Source organism: Oryctolagus cuniculus, chromosome 11 (assembly GCF_964237555.1).
Source record: "Oryctolagus cuniculus chromosome 11, mOryCun1.1, whole genome shotgun sequence".
Taxonomy (NCBI): domain Eukaryota; kingdom Metazoa; phylum Chordata; class Mammalia; order Lagomorpha; family Leporidae; genus Oryctolagus; species Oryctolagus cuniculus.
Genome location: NC_091442.1, coordinates 26,208,024 through 26,224,341, shown reverse-complemented (window position 1 = coordinate 26,224,341; position 16,318 = coordinate 26,208,024). Strand labels below are relative to the sequence as shown.

The 16,318-nt window shown below is 47.3% G+C and overlaps 1 protein-coding gene across 1 annotated transcript; it reads left to right on the top strand.

Annotated features, from left to right (window-relative positions):
- Nucleotides 1-1,044: 1,044 nt before the first annotated feature.
- LOC100345227 (beta-defensin 36) lies at nt 1,045-8,022 on the top strand. Its single transcript, XM_017342172.3, has 2 exons — nt 1,045-1,203; nt 7,781-8,022. The coding sequence occupies exons 1-2, from the start codon at nt 1,146-1,148 to the stop codon at nt 7,924-7,926; spliced, it is 204 nt and encodes a 67-aa protein (XP_017197661.1). The 5' UTR covers nt 1,045-1,145; the 3' UTR covers nt 7,927-8,022.
- Nucleotides 8,023-16,318: the final 8,296 nt, after the last annotated feature.

Genomic DNA, 16,318 nt, shown 5'->3' with positions numbered 1-16,318 from the left:
TAAGCATTGGGAACAGAGGCTGTTTCATAGAGGGGAACTGCTTACACGTTGTTGGAAGATTGAAAGAAGGAAAGAGGACCCTGTGGAAATGTGCATTATAGTAACTAGGGATGCAGCTACCATCTTAGGGCTGAGGAACCCAAAAGAAACAGTAGTTTTCCAGGCCAGCATTGTGACATAGCACATAAAGCTGCTGCCTGCGATGCCGGCATCCCTTGTGGGCACCCGTTCGTGTCCCGGATGTTCCACTTCTGATCCAGCTCCCTGCTAATGTGCCTGGGAAAAGCAGCATAGGATGGCCTAAGTCCCTGGGTCCCTGTATCATGTGGGAAACCCAGAAGAAGCTCTTGGCTCCTAGTATCAGACTGGCACAGCCCTGGCCATCATAGCCATTTAGGAAGTGAACTAGTGGATGGAAGATTCTCTCTCTCTCTCTCTCTCTCTCTCTCTCTCTCTCTCTCCCTTATAACTCTTTCAAATAAATAAATAAATAGAAAGAAGAGAGAGAAAGTTTCAAAACCTGAGTTCAAAGGAGGGACCCCAAATGGTTGGTGCCTGGATCTGCGACGGGGGCGCAGCCAGGTGCCCAGGAGGATTGCCTTGAAGGAAGGTCCACTGTGTGATTTGTGCAGGGCAGTGGCTCTGGCTGTGGGCACTTGAGAGGGCACAGAGAGCAGGCGCTCCAAACTCTACCTCTCGCTACCATTTCCTCCCAGTTTTTGCTGCAGTGGCATCCTGTTTCTCATTTTCAGCACCAATATGAGCCTTTGTACAGACAACCTCTGCCTGGAACCCCCTTTTGGTTCACCTACCGGTGGCTTTGGTGTTCATTCTTCAAAACAGGACAAAGCCTTCCTTCATCTTCTGGAATCGTGTCTGTAGTGCCCCCTGCTGGCACCTTGGCTTGGGCTGTTTGGAACTGGGTGGACTGGCCCAGATGGTCTTGGTCCATGGATCTCGTTGGCTGACCTAAATGACGACTAGGAGGCATGGGTGTGGCTCCACACTGTGGCCATCAGAGGGCACGTGAGAGTGACGTGTACTCCAGTTGACCACAGGGAGCAGCAGCCAGAGAGGCCAGGCACTCCCCCATCTCCCTGTTAGCTTCGCATCGCTTGCGGCTTCACCTTCGGTGGTCTGCGGCCATGAAGCTCCTTTTGCTGACTTTGGCTACGCTGCTGCTCTTGTCCCAGCTCACTCCAGGTAACCAGGACCTCCTCAGGGGGAGGGGCAGGGTGTGGAGACTGAGGCCTGGCCAGGGAATCCCAAGGAAGCCCTGGCTAGCAGCGGGTGCCAGGGCTTAGGTACTTAGGAACCGACTACAATGTCCAGAACTGCTCGCTCAGCCTCCTCCACCCCTCATGCCCCTGCTCAGCTCCAGGGAGCAGGTGCAGGTGGCCTGGTGTGTGAGGAAGAGTAGAAGGGGTAGGCAGGGGAGGTAGAAAAGAGAAGAGGGCAATAGTGGCCCTGTTAGTCTCCAGAATAATCTAGGCTTTGTGAAGATTGCAGCCACCTCAAGGGGACAGCGAAGCTGGCATGTGCTGTTGCTAACTGTGCCAGACTGTGCTGGGTGCCAGGACCAGAAAGATACATGATATAGGCCTAGGCAGAGGGCTGAATGGCGTTTACAAGCCAGGCTAGGAGAAGATGAGGCCAGAGGGGCCAGAGCACCAAGCAGAGGCAGCAGGGCTCCTGCCAGGAATCCCCCGTCCTGGGAAGTGCACGGAGGTCAGAAAGCGAGAAGAGGAGGAAGGACAAAGGCTGCCCCGGGCACAGAGATCGGCTTATGCCAAGGTGCAGATGTAGGAGAGAGCATGGGGCCTTCAGGAGTTCTCCCGAAAGGAGGCGTGGGTTGGGGAACAGGGAGGGGTGAAGCTGAGGAAGCCATCAAGGTCCAGGTCCGGATGGGGCTTGAATGTCATGGGGGGAGCCATGGAAAAGCTTAAGCAGAAAGTGACCTTGGCGGACCCACCCCTTCCTCCAACGCTGGTGCCGGCTCCCTGCCCCCTCCTGCCCCTCTGGCAGAAGCTTCTGCCCACCCCAAGGTTGCTAGAACCTGCCCCCACCTTTCTAACTCTATGAGCCCACCCCAACCCCAGCTGCTCCAGGTGTCTAATTCCTCATTTCTCAAACTGCTCTAACAATATCAAAGGGAGGGAACAACAACACTGACACATTGAAACTGTGATGGGGCCGGGGCGGGGGGGTGTAGCTTCTTTATTTTCTGTAACTCAACTGAACTTTCTGGAAACTTCCATGTGGGAAAGCCAGTGGAAAGGCAAGGCAGGAGGGGGTGCATGGAGGCTGTAGCTAAACTCAGTAGTTCACCGTAAGTCTTTCCTGGTTTAAAACGGTTTCCAAGCTAACTCAGTTTCTTGAACAATTATCCAGTCTCTCAGCATGTTGCCTTCCATCTGCTTCCCTTCTCCTTCCCAGGACAGCTCTGGGTTTCACTTGATATGTTGCTGATTAATTAACTGGTTCATTCAATAAGTGTGGCTGAGTGGATTTCATGTTCCTAGCACTGTGACAGGTTTCGGAGGTAGAGCAGCAAACAAACAGAACAAAATGAGATAAGCAAAATCTGTGTCCTGGATCTTGCACGCTACTGGAACACCCAGAGAACTGAGGAAACCCACAAAGAAGATGGTGCATCAGATAAGGGATAGGACTAGCAAATAGGCAGGAGAGGAGAGAGCAAATACCAGGGCAGATGCATTTGCCATTTTTTGGTCCAGTAGCTCACTGTAACCTGACGAAGCATAGGGGTCAGTGGAAGCTGGAGGGAACGACAATCAAAGGCCCTGGGGCAGGTGTGGAGGTGGAATAGAGCCCTGTGCTGCCCACTCACTGACATCTGGAATGCCGTCCCTCACTGGGTGTGCTCAGTGAGTGTCTTGCTAGTGCTTGCTACTAGATCATGTGGCTGGCGAAATCTCCTGGCCCTGTTGGGGGTTCCCTGGAGTCAGCCCTTCATCTCAGACAAACTTTCCATCTCTTCTCTGGATGAAGGGTGTCCACACATCCCTCATTGTCTTCTGCATTGGAATCCTCTCTTGGCAGGTCCCTCAGGCTCTCAGCTCAGCACTGGTTTTCCTGTCACCATCAGAGTCAGAGGAACTTGGTGGCCTTTTGGATCTATTCTCTGCTACAGGGTAACAGAGGGGAGTCCAGCCACTTCCATCAGCCACTTTAATCCCCTTCCAGGTAGCACCACGATGTGCTTTATCCATGCTGAAGAGCTGGCTATTTCTTTTGTTTGCTTGTTTGTTTTTAAGATCTACTTTTTTTTATTTTACCTGAAAGGCAGAGTTACAGAGAGAGAGAGAGAGAGAGAGAGAGAAACAGAGTGACACAGGGAGAGATCTTCCATCTGCTGGTTCACTCCCCAAATGGCCACAAAGGCAGGGACTGGGTCAGGTCAAGGCCAGGAGCCAGGAGCTTCTTCTGGGTCTCCCATATGGGCACAGGGGTCCAAGCACTTGGGCCATCTTCTGCTGCTTTCCCAAGTACATTAGCAGGGATCTGCATTAGAAGTGGAGCAGCCGAGACTTGAACCAGTGCCCATCTGGGATGGACAGAATCACAGACAGCAGTTTTACCCGCTATACCACAACACCAGCCTCAAGAAATTTCAGGCTCCTGGAAATTTCAAGGAGCTGTGCTCTGACAGCCTGGGAGTAAGTGCTCTCTGCTCTGGCAATTTCTCCAGACCGATCCGCCTGTTCCTAGCATGAGACCTTCTTACTCTGGCCTTTCTCACGTTGCTTAGCTCCACTTCCCAGGTGCACAGTTACGTCAGCAGGCCACTAGTAGGGGAGCAATGGAGGCCTGTCCCCTAGTTTGCAGGTGGGATATATCACCCACCCCTCCATTACACTTCTTCCTAGCACCTGGAGTCGTCCTCTGTACTTTCATCCTTCTCTAATTAATCAAATATAAGAGTAGCCTCAAGGCTATTTCAAAATGTTCATGGAAAAATGAACCTAAAAGGTAAGAATTTTGATGCAAAAAAAATTTGAAATCCATGCATAGTTTTTTCATTATACACATTTTTGATGAGCTTTCTGAAGATCACTTTTGTCTTGCATGGAAATAGATTTGTCTTTTACTCCCTTTTCTATGAACTTCCCTATTTCTCCAATGGTTCTTCCTGCTCTCAGTAGACTGGAAGTTCTCTGAGGGCAGGCATCTGTCTCTAACTGGCTTGTGGTTTTACCTCTGGGCATAAGCCTCTCAGACTGTATACATGTGTGTGTTTCCCTAGGATAGCCATCTGGAAAAGAAATTGCTAGGTAAACACTGCACAATTCTTTTTTTTTTTAAGATTTATTTATTTATTTGAAAGTCAGAGTTAGAGAGAGAGAGAGAGAGAGAGAGAGAGAGGTCTTCCATCTGATGGTTCACTCCCCAATTGGCTGCAACAGCCGGAGCAGTGCTGATCTGAAGCCAGGAGCCAGGAGCTTCTTCTGGGTCTCCCACACGGGTGCAGGGGCCCAAGGACTTGGGCCATCTTCCACTGCTTTCCCAGGCCATAGCAGAGAGATGGATGGGAAGTAGAGCAGCTGAGTCTCGAACCGGCGCCCATATGGGATGCCAGACTTCAGGCCATGGCATTAACCCACTCCGTCACAGCGCTGGCCCCACACTGCACAATTCTTAAGTCTTTGCTAAGCAGTCTCCAAAGAGGGTGACCACAAAAAGTGTAGGAGTAACTTTCCTTTTGATCTCACCAACAGTTCATTTTGACACTTTTGAATTAAATATTGAGATTCTGTTTTTAAATGGTGAGGGGTTTCATTATCTTTCTATGAAATAAAACACAGAATCACAGATATTGAAACCCACCTAAAATAGAGGTGCAGTTTAACCAATGGTATTAAATGACATTCTTGTAACCAATATCCAGGGGAATAAACAGAACACTGACAGCCGCTACAAAAGCCCTCTCTCGACGCCCCCAACACAAATGTCTCCCTCCCTCAAACTAAGCGCTATTTTTACTTTTTAGTAGTTGATTCTTGGCATTTTTCAAGGCAGAGAGATGGATACACAGAAAGAGAGATCATCCACCTACTGGTCCACTCCCCAAATGCCCACAACAGCCAGGTCGAGGCTAGGCCAAAGCCAGGAGGTCGGAACTCCATCCAGATCTCCTGCCGGGGGGGGGGGGGGGTGGCACTTGAGCCATCACCTGCTGCCTCCCAGGAAGCGCATTAGCAGCAAGCTGGATTGAGGCAGAGGAGGCACGACTCAAACCAGGCCCTGACAGGAGATGTGCTGTCCAGAGCCACGACTTAACCAGTCAGCCAAAATGTCTGCCCCCAGTCTTTGTATTTCTTGATAGTCTCATTATTAAGGTTGCACTTTTTTTTTTTTTTTTGACAGGCAGAGTGGACAGTGAGAGAGAGAGAGAGAGAGACAGAGAGAAAGGTCTTCCTTCTGCCGTTGGTTCACCCTCCAATGGCCAACACGGCTGGCGCACTGCGGCTGGTGCACCACACTGATCCGATGGCAGGAGCCAGGTACTTATCCTGGTCTCCCATGGGGTGCAGGGCCCAAGGACTTGGGCCATCCTCCACTGCACTCCCTGGCCACAGCAGAGAGCTGGCCTGGAAGAGGGGCAACCGGGACAGAATCCGGTGCCCTGACCGGGACTAGAACCCGGTGTGCCGGCGCCACAGGCGGAGGATTAGCCTAGTGAGCTGCGGCGCTAGCCTAAGGTTGCATCTTAGACACCCTATCCATGTGGTTAAAATCTGATGTCTCCTGGTATTCTTTTAATTTTTCAATTTCCTGATTCCATCTTCATCCATTTCTGCTGTTTACAACTTGTCTGTTAAAAAGCATGGGTCACTGCTGGCGCCTCACACTGGGTTCTAGTCCCGGTTGGGGCGCCGGATTCTTTCCCGGTTGCCCCCCTTCCAGGCCAGCTCTCTGCTGTGGCCCAGGAGTGCAGTGGAGGATGGCCCAAGTGCTTGGGCCCTGCACCCCATGGGAGACCAGGAGAAGCACCTGGCTCCTGCCATCGGATCAGCGAGGTGTGCTGGCTGCAGCGCACCGGCTGCGGCGGCCATTGGAGGGTGAACCAACGGCAAAAGGAAGACCTTTCTCTCTGTCTCTCTCTCTCACTGTCCACTCTGCCTGTCAAAAAAAAAAAAAAAAAAAAGTATGGGTCATTTGACCTATAACTGCCCACAGCACAGATTCCGCTGATTGAATTCTCAAAGTATATTCCTCTGACTTCTGTATGACATGAAAATTGGTAGCTGGGTCCAGAGGTTTGATGACTCTCAAGTTCTATCCTTTTTGGCAAAACCTCTTCGTGGTAGAATGTTCTTTCATTGGAAGGCACATAATACCTGGTTGTCTCCTTTTTAGTAATAATAGCAATAGTATTAATAGCACTCATTGATGCTCAAAGTCTAGACTCCTTCATTCCCTGAGCATTGTAGAATGGCGGTATTCCATAGTGTGATTTTGCGCTAGTCAGCTGGCACACACCTTATCTACCATGTGGTTACTCAGCAGTAAGTTCATATAGGAAAGGCACACTAATGCTGGGAGATTTCTTTGTTGTGGACCTGCAGGATAATGAATGAATTCCCTGCCATCTCTGTATTTGATACATTTTCATTCATTACAATGTTTGTTCTTACTGAAACTCAAATGGTCCCACCCTTGGCTGGCAGGAGTCTCTTTACCATGGCTCCTGAGCCTTGTTTTACGTACCCCTGGAAGTGTTTGCTAGTCTCCTTGTGGCTGTGATAAAGTCCAACTTAGAAAGGCCACAGGGACACACTCGTGTTAAGCTGACAAAATTAAACATGCCAACCTGCCGCAGCAAAGGAAACCACAGGCCGAGCGACCTCTGAGGGGTGGAGCATCTCACCAAACAAAAACAATGTAGGGGAACTATAGGATGAACAGGAAGGGCGACGTTTGGGTATTATGGAAATAAAGAGTTTGACAGATTCCAAGGCAAGGCAGAGCCTCAGGCTGTATGTCAAAGGGTTAGCATCAGGCCCAGACTGAGAAACAGACTCAGGGTCCCATTTCCACAAAAGGTACAAAATTAAAGGAGATGTGAAAGTTTATGTCCTAGACCTCCTTCCTTAGCTAACGCTCGGCACCTGCCTCGGAGTCAAGGCTGCTGAAAGACGCAGTTCCTTGGGGGAGAAGGTAGTGTTCCTTTCTTACTGATAGGACTTCAGATACAAAGTGTCTGACAGCTGTGACTGGGGAGAGAAGATTCCTCCGCACTTAGGCCTTTTGTTCACTAACAAAAGCAGTTGCATGGTTTCACACTGGCTATCTGGTGTGACGAGATATTGTGGGCTCTTCTTGTACAGTTCCTTGGCCAGATTTTGAATTCACTCTAAGGCTTCCAATAGACATCTTTTCCTTATCACAATCTGCCTCCAAATAATAACATTCCAATTCCCATGCAGTGTAAGAACTTTAAGAAGTAACTTGCTCAAGGTCTTCGAGTTTACACGTTTGCTTAGGGCCGGCCACTGGTGCAATCGCATCCCGGTGACTCTCAGTCTTTTCAAGGACAGTTTTCTAAAGCATCCTGGTTTGTCACTTAGTCCAGATTCATGGACAAGGTAGGTAGTGAAAAACGGGGTAAAGGAAAAAGTAAATGGGAAGAGTCAACGGTGTGGGAGAGGGGATCCCCCATCACACCTGTTTCATCCTTTAGCAGACTTTGCAAACCCCAAGCTTGCCTCGTCTTAGGACTGACATGATCTCCTTTCTTCTCTCTGCTTTGTGGCAGGTGACACCCAGAAATGCTGGAATTTTCACGGCAAATGCCGCTACAGATGTCACAGGAAGGAGAGGGTCTATGTTTACTGCACAAATACTAAAATGTGCTGCGTGAAGCCCAAATACCAGCCCAAACAAAAGCATCGGTTATTTTAAGCGCTTTGAAGCCGGACGCCGTGAAAATGCAGGAGAAGCTACCCTGAGTCTAAGCCCAGTGGATGCTCCCGCTCTATCAATAAACACCTCCACTGATCCCTGTGTTTGCCTGTTAGTCCACGCCAGCAGTTCTTTCAGGTGCTCAAGAAGTCAAAACTATTTTCTTTTCTTTTTTTCTTTAAATATTTAATTATTTGAAAGGCAGAAGTAGAGAGAGAGAAGGAAAGAGGGAAAGAAAGATCTTCCATCTGCTGGTTCACTCCAGAAATGGCTGCAATAGCCTGGCCCAGGAAGCCAGGAGCCAGGAGTTTCATCCGGGTCTCACATGTGGGTGCAGGGGCCCAAAGACTTGGGCCATCTTCTGCTGCTCTGCCAGGTGAATTAGCAGGGAGCTGGATGAGAAGTGGAGCAGTCGGGACTTGAACTGGAGCCCATATGGGATGCCAACAGTGCAGGCGGAGGCCTAACCTTCTAGCCAGAGCACTGGCCCTGTAAAAACTATTTTCATCACAACAATAAGACGTTATTTGCCTTTTTCAATCTCACTCTTATAAGCACATGGTGGAATTTTCTGGAATCTAGAAGACGCAATGACATCATTTTTCTGGCCCCACACAAAAGAGGTGCTTATACTCTTATATTTCCAGATTTTTTTTCCACTTTATTTGAAAGGCAGAGAAACAGATAGACAGAAATCTTCCATCCATTGCTTCCTTCCCCACATGCCCACAACAGTCAGGCTGGGCCAGCCTGAAGCCAGGAGCCAGGAACTCCATCCAGATTTCCCATGTAGATGGCAGAGGCCCAAGCCCTTGAGCCATTATTTGATGCCTCCCTGGTTGCATATTAGCAGGAAGCTGGATCGGAGGCGTAAGTGGAGTATCCGGGACTCAAACTGGGTACACTGATAAGGGATGCAGGCATCCCAAGCAGTGACTTAAGCTGCTGCACCAAACACCCTTCTCTAGAGATTTTTATGATATAAGCATATTCATTGTCAGTAATGAACTCAGCTTGCACACAGTAATTTTACTGTCCTCTTACAAACTGTCTCTGGTTATATTATTAACCTCATTGTCATCTCATAAATCACTACTTTAAGATCTCAAAACTCCTTGCACCACAAGAAATAACCCGTTGCTATGTTGGTTTGCAGTTTTACCAATAACCAGCCCCAGAGTGCACTCTGCCTGAGGGAAAAAGAACACTCATTCTAGTCTCCGCAGTTCTTTTAAATACAATTTCTGGCATGTAAACAATTTTTAAAATCCTACAACACGGGGTGGGCATCTGCCTAGAAGTTTAGGCCTCGTCCCTCATCACAGCGCCTGGGTCTGAGGCCGAGCTCTGGCTCCTGACTGCAGCTTCCTGCAGCCCATGGGAGGCAGCAGAGACGGCGCGAGTACCCGGGCTTCTGCAGAAGACCTGGATTGAGGTCCCAGCTCCTGGCTTTGGCTCCCAGCCCGTGGCCATCGTGGGCATTTGGGGTGTGAACCAACAGATGAGAGCACCCTTCTTACCCCTCCTCCATCTGCTTCTCAAATAATAAACATTTTTAAATTGCAAGACACACACAGAAGCAGGAAAATATGACTCAGAATCAAGAATAAAAAATAATCAAACAGATGAAAGCCCTAAATTGGTAAAGCTGTTGGAATTAACAGACAACTTTAAAATAACTCTCATAAATGTGTTAAAGAAATCAAAGAAAAGACTGATAAACAGATGACAAGATGAGAATTTAAATGAGTATACACAAAATCAGTATATGACTTTCTTTTTTTTTTAAGATTTTATTTCTTTTATTTGAGAGGTAGAGTTACAGACAGGGAGAGTGAGAGACAGAGAAAAAGGTCTTCCGTCCATTGGTTCACTCTCCAAATGGCCGCAATGGCCCTTCTGAAGCCAGGTGACCAGCGCTTTTCATGGTCTCCCATGTGGGTGCAGGGGCCCAAGGACTTGGGCCATCTTCTACTGCTCTCCCAGGCCATAGCAGAGAACTGGATTGGAAGTGGCGCAACTAGGACTAGAATTGGCGCCCATATGGGATGCTGGCGCCACAGGCAGAGGATTAACCTACTGCACCACAGTGCCAGCCCCTATATAACTTTCTATTGCTGCATTAATAATCACTCCAAAACAGTGGATTAAAAGCACAGACATGTATTAGTCCTCACTGTTCTGTGACTTATTGAGTGGTTATTCTGATATTTTCACATCAGGTCACTAATGTGACTAATCTCTCTCCACGTGGCCTCTTCATCTCCAGGAAGTAGATGTTGGCTTCTTGCATGATAGCTGGGTCCAAGAGGGTAAGCTCTAATATGCAGCATTTATCAAATGTGTTTGTGTGTGTGTGTGTGTGTGTGTTTGCTGAAGTCCTATGGGCCAACACAAGTCAGCTGACCCAGGGTGAACATGAAAGAGGACTGCACACGGGCATGAATGCTGGGAAGCATGGCTCCATGGGGATCATCAACGTGTCACTGCACTTCAAGTGGGGACCCCAGGGATAAGCTGGGTATTCTAAAATGGAACGTTAAAAACTCTGAAGTTAAAAATTTACTGGATGGACTTAATAGCAAACTGACAAGAATCTGTGAACTCAAAGACAGGTCAATAAAAATATACTAATCAAAGCACAGAAAGAAAAAAGAATACAAAGCAAATATAACAGAGCAGGAGAGACAGAACATACCAAATGGTCTAATATATATGCAAGTGGAGTCCCCAGAAGAAGGGAGGGGGATGAAATGAAAGAAATACTTTTAAGATATTAGCTGAAATTTTTTCCAAAATTATTGAAAGACAGCAACACTCGGACTCGAGAAGCTCAGTGAACTACAAAGTTGAAAGACACAAGCCGGCGCCGCAGCTCACTAGGCTAATCCTCCGCCTTGCGGCGCCGGCACACCAGGTTCTAGTCCCGGTTGGGGCTCCGGATTCTGTCCCGGTTGCCCCTCTTCCAGGCCAGCTCTCTGCTGTGGCCCGGGAGTGCAGTGGAGGATGGCCCAGGTGCTTGGGCCCTGCGCCCCATGGGAGACCAGGATAAGTACCTGGCTCCTGGCTTCGGATCAGCGCGGTGCGCCAGCCACAGCACACCGGTCGCGGCAGCCATTGGAGGGTGAACCAACGGCAAAGGAAGACCTTTCTCTCTGTCTCTCTCTCTCTCACTGTCCACTCTGCCTGTCAAAAAAAATAAAAAAAAATTTTTTTAAATTAAAAAAAACAAAGTTGAAAGACACAGAAAGCCAAAATTAATAGACATGCCATGTTTATGAACGATGTCTCAACATCTTAAAGATATCAACTCTACACCAATAGTTTCCTATATTCAATGAAATTCCAACAAAACTTTTCTGGCATTTGTTCAAAACTTTGTACATATAAACAAGATTTTTGCTAAGGACATGAATAAAGGTGATAATATGAATAAAAGCTAGGGGGTTAGTAAACACAAATTAAGGATAGAGGTTACCTCTAAGAATATAGGAGGGGGCCAGTGCTGGGGCTTAGTAGGTTAACCCTCCCCTATCGCACTGGCATCTTATATGGGTGCTGGTTCAAGTCTGGCTGCTCTTCTTTCAGTCCAGCTCCCAGTTAATGGCCTGGGAAAGAAGAGGAAATGGCCCAGGTGCTTGGGCCCCTGCAACCACATGACAGACCTGGAAGAAGCTCCTGGTTCCTGGCTTCAGATCTGCCCTGCTCTAGCCATTGCGGCCACTTGGGGAGTAAACCAGCAGATGGAAAATCTCTCTCTCTCTCTCTCTCTCTCTCTCTGCCTCTCTGTAACTGTCTTTCAAATAAATAAATCTTTTAAAAAAAAAAAAGAAAGAAAACAACACATTAACAAGATGAGCAAAAGATTCAAACAGTTTACCAAAAAAAAGATAAGCCTGTGACAAATAAGCACATTAAAAGCAGTAGTCACTAGATAAATGCAAATTAAGGCCATAATAAAATATCACCTGCTACACTCATACTGGAGGGTATAAATGGAAATGGTTGATCAAAGCATTGCTGACAAGCGACAAGTTCTGACAACTGAAACTCTCATATACTGCTGGTGGAGAGGTAAAACGGTACAACCACTTTGGCAATGAATGGGTAGTTGGTTAGAATATGAAGCATACATCTACCATATGATCCAGCCATTTCAAGTCCACCCAATGACCCCAGGCCAACTTACAAGGTAGTATTTTCTCCCCACCAAAGCCCTACTTCTGTTTAAAAGACAGTGCATTCAACTGATTTACAGCATACTTGAGTAAATTTGGGCCTGATTTTCAGCCATAGCTTCTCTGTAGCTGCCAGAATTAAGGGATCCTTTGAAGGCTACATCAGTGCTGTTATCTATTCTGCATATGACTCAGGCTGGGAACCTAAAGCCCTGTGCTTATTTTCCATCAGCTTCTCAGTGCAGTCAGAAATCACTAACCTCACAGTCCACACAGCCATTACTATTTCCAAAGGTCAAATGTAGCAGCCACTTGGCCCCCCGGAATCTTGCTTACCACATCAGCCCAAGCAACTACAGGTTATGATTCTAATACTGCGGTGTCATCACACACCATAGATTATCAGTATCCTCTCTTCCACTGCCAATGAGATCACAACTACACTCAAAGTCAAAGAGATATCCACCCGAAAAAAAACCCTGTTAGCAGCCCTGGCTGCTGGGAGGACTTCTGGTAACCAAGCACTGTATTGGTCATAATCGAGCTAAAAGCCAGAAACTGTGCTAGGTATTTCAACAGAGGGGCTATTGTACAAGGAATCAGTAGCACGGATGTTGAAAAGCTGAAAGAGCAAAAAGTAATGCTGCTGTAATCCAGCAATTAGTTCCTACAGGAAGCAGCTCCATCCCTAGAGTTAACAGCATAAGAAGGGATGGTAGGCTGGTGCCGCGGCTCAATAGGCTAATCCTCTGCCTTGTGGCGCTGGCACACCGGGTTCTAGTCCCGGTTGGGGCGCCGGATTCTGTCCTGGTTGCCCCTCTTCCAGTCCAGCTCTCTGCTGTGGCCCGGGAGTGCAGTGGAGGATGGCCCAAGTGCTTGGGCCCTGCACCCCATGGGAGACCAGGATAGACACCTGGCTCCTGGCTTCGGATCAGCGCGGTGTGCTGGCTACGGCGCACTGGCTGAGGCACGCCGGCCGCAGAGGCCATTGGAGGGTGAACCAACGGCAAAGGAAGACCTTTCTCTCTGTCTCTCTCTCTCTCTCTCTCACTGTCCACTCTGCCTGTCAAAAAAAAAAAAAGAAAGTATTCCAGCCTCTGAGGGGGGTGTTATGCAGCTGCTGATTGAATCTCTGTGGAAACAATATATATTTTCATTCAATTATTCAACCGCGCACCTACTCTTAGCACCTACTACGCACTGAGCACCTACTATGAGCCGGTTTGGTGCTTGGAGAGGAAGGAACCTGATTTTTGAAAGACATCACAGTTTGGGTGAAGGCCCAATGGCTACCCAAGCTGCTGGAGAGATGCAGATGGGATGAGAAGCAGAGAAAGAGTACCCTCTCCCCTCCTCCCACTTCCCAACCTCCCAAAGAGCCTCCTGGTAATAAATCTAACATGTGAGAAGGGAATTTATGAAATTATATCAGAATCCCAGCGTCAGAGGCACAGAGTACAGAAGACAACTTGAGGTTAAACTGGCACAACACTGAACTTCTGGGATGCTAGTATAAATCTAAAGTATCATCACAAAAAATATAATTGTCATTATTTATTAAAAATTCCAGAAGTTGGCCAGTGCCGTGGCTCACTTGGCTAATCCTCTGCCTGTGGTGCTGGAACCCCAGGTTCTAGTCCCGGTTGGGGTGCCGGATACTAGTCCCGGTTGCTCCTCTTCCTGTCCAGCTCTCTGCTGTGGCCCGGGAGGGCAGTGGAGGATGGCCCAGATGCTTGGATCCCTGCACCCACATGGGAGACTGGGAGGAAGTACCCGGCTCCTGGCTTCAGATTGGCGCAGCGCCGGCCATAGCGGCCATTAAGGGAGTGAACCAAGGAAGGAAGACCTTTTTCTCTGTCTCTCCCTCTCACTGTCTATAACTCTCTCTCTCTGTCTCTGTCTAACTCTGCCTGGCAAAAAAAAAAAAAAAAAAAAAAATCCAGAAGTCACATTTTGAAGGTTTGATACTAGGATACAGACACAATGACTCCTACAGTTGCATGTACTTTTGCTGTACTAAATAGATGCTTGGTTTCAACTAGCTCATTCATTAACCTCACCAACCTTTTCAAAAAGCTGGTGCTGTAGCACAGAGGGTTGGGCCGCTGCCTGCTATGCCAGCATCCCATTTGGGTCAGTTTGAGTCCCAGATGCTCCATTTCTTATCCAGTTCCCTGTTAATACGTCCAGGAAACAGCAGAAGATGGCCCCCGTCTTTGGGCCTCTGCACCATGGTGGGAGACCTAGATGGAGTTCCAGGATCCTGGCCTGAGCCTGGACCTGCCCCAGCCATTGCAGCCATTTGGGGACTGAACCAGCAGATGGAACATCTCTTTCTCTCTCTCCTCTCCCTGTAACTCTGCCTTTCAAATAAACAAAAAATAAATCTTTTTTAAAAAGAGATTTACACTCTCATGTTTATGATTGCACTACTCACAATAACTAAGAATGGAATCAACCTACATGCCCATCAATGCATAAGCAGATAAAGAAGACATGGTATATATACATAATGGGATATTATTCAGACATAGAGAAAGAATGATTCCCTATTATTTGCAGCAAAATGGATGAAACTGGAGGACATGCCATTTGTGCCCTCTCACATGTGGGAACTGAAAACAGACAACCTGAACACAGAATGGTGATCGCTGGAGGCTGGGCAGGGCTGGGGAAGGGGTTGGAGATGGGAGAACAGGTACCAAAACACAGCGAGATACAAAGAACAAGTTCTCGTCTACAGCAGTGTGGGATAACTATAGTTCACAATAACCCATCACATAGTTTATTAAGCCCTAGAAGACAGGAGCTCAAAAGCACTGATGATAAAGTAATAAGGAGATGCAAATCTCAATTATTCTGAATTGGTCCCCGCACATTGTAAATATACATTGAAATATCACACTGCACCCCGGAAGTATGTGCAATAAATTATATGCAGTTCAAAAAATATTTTTAATATTCAGGGAAAGAAGAAAAGAAAATGGATTTCAGAAACGTGCTGCCTGGGAACAACTCTAAATTTAGGATTCACAGCTTGAGAAAACAACAAAAACAAAAAATTAGGCAATCATTTATTGCAAGAAGCTCAACAAACTTTACTGTTTAATATTTCAGCCCTCAGAAAGTTTGCTACTTTGAAGACTGATTAGTGAGAGCGAAATATGCCTGGGCTCCCTCACTTTTCGCTAACACATCCTTCTATCGTTCGTTGTGTTTGCAATCAACAGTATCATAAATTGAAGGGACTTATTCTTGGTGGCATTGCACATGATTCTGATGGTTTTCCTCCCTGTGAAATTTTGAAGTAGCAAATGTTATATTTAGCTTTTTATTCAGCTTTACAAGATGTGACAAATTCTCAAATAAAATTTTTTCTTGAAAGATGGATGTTCTAAATGAAGCTAAATAACTAAAACCAGGATGCACCTCTAACAAACTTTTAATGTGATGAATAATATGTTAGCAAAGATAAACTGTAATAAAATCTCTATTACTCCCCTAGCATTAATATTCAAAATATTTAATATATTGACTAGATTATAATATTCTTAGAGTTATCAAGATATTGCATTTTCCCAATATTTAGCTAACTCATTTTCTTCTAAGTTGAATAACTGAACGTTCTTAATTATTTTTCATCCTAACATGAACTTTCAGAATCATCTTAAACTGCTGCAGTATTTTATTTCTTAGACCTGGTAAAATCATCCCTGGGCAGATGTTAATGGTCGCTGGCCCCAGGTCACTGCCTGTGAATGGAGTCCCTAGACCTTCCCTAGCCCCAAGTGGGCACCCACAGCCCCAGTCCATTGGGTTTCAGCCTGACCAGCGTGAACTGCGGCGGGCTGCAAGCCCACCTCAGCAGCAAGCAGCCCACAGCAAAGTGGGCCTTGGCCACACCTCACGCTGCTCACAGCTTCCTGCTAACATAGACCTTCAGAGGCTTTGATGAGTGAGGGTGGGAGGTGCTGTAAGGGAGCAGACCTCCATGAGCCTTCAGGACAACCCTCTCTGAGGTGCTGTCATTTATCCTGGGATCCCTGAGGTGAGAAACTGTGCTTGCAAAGAGTTGGGAGAGGCTTTGCAGTAGAATATTCCAGTAGAAAGAACAGTGTATGCATAGATCCTCCCTGGGTGGGGCCAGCTCTGTGGCGCAGGTTAATCCTCTGCCTGTGGTGCCGGCATCCCATATGGGCGCTGGTTCTAGTCCT

Bases quoted from the DNA above. Each gene is read 5' to 3' on its own strand.
- LOC100345227 (XM_017342172.3), top strand. From the start codon at position 1,146: ATGAAGCTCCTTTTGCTGACTTTGGCTACGCTGCTGCTCTTGTCCCAG. The intron at 1,204-7,780 runs GTAACCAGGACC...GCTTTGTGGCAG, and splicing joins CTTGTCCCAGCTCACTCCAG to GTGACACCCAGAAATGCTGG.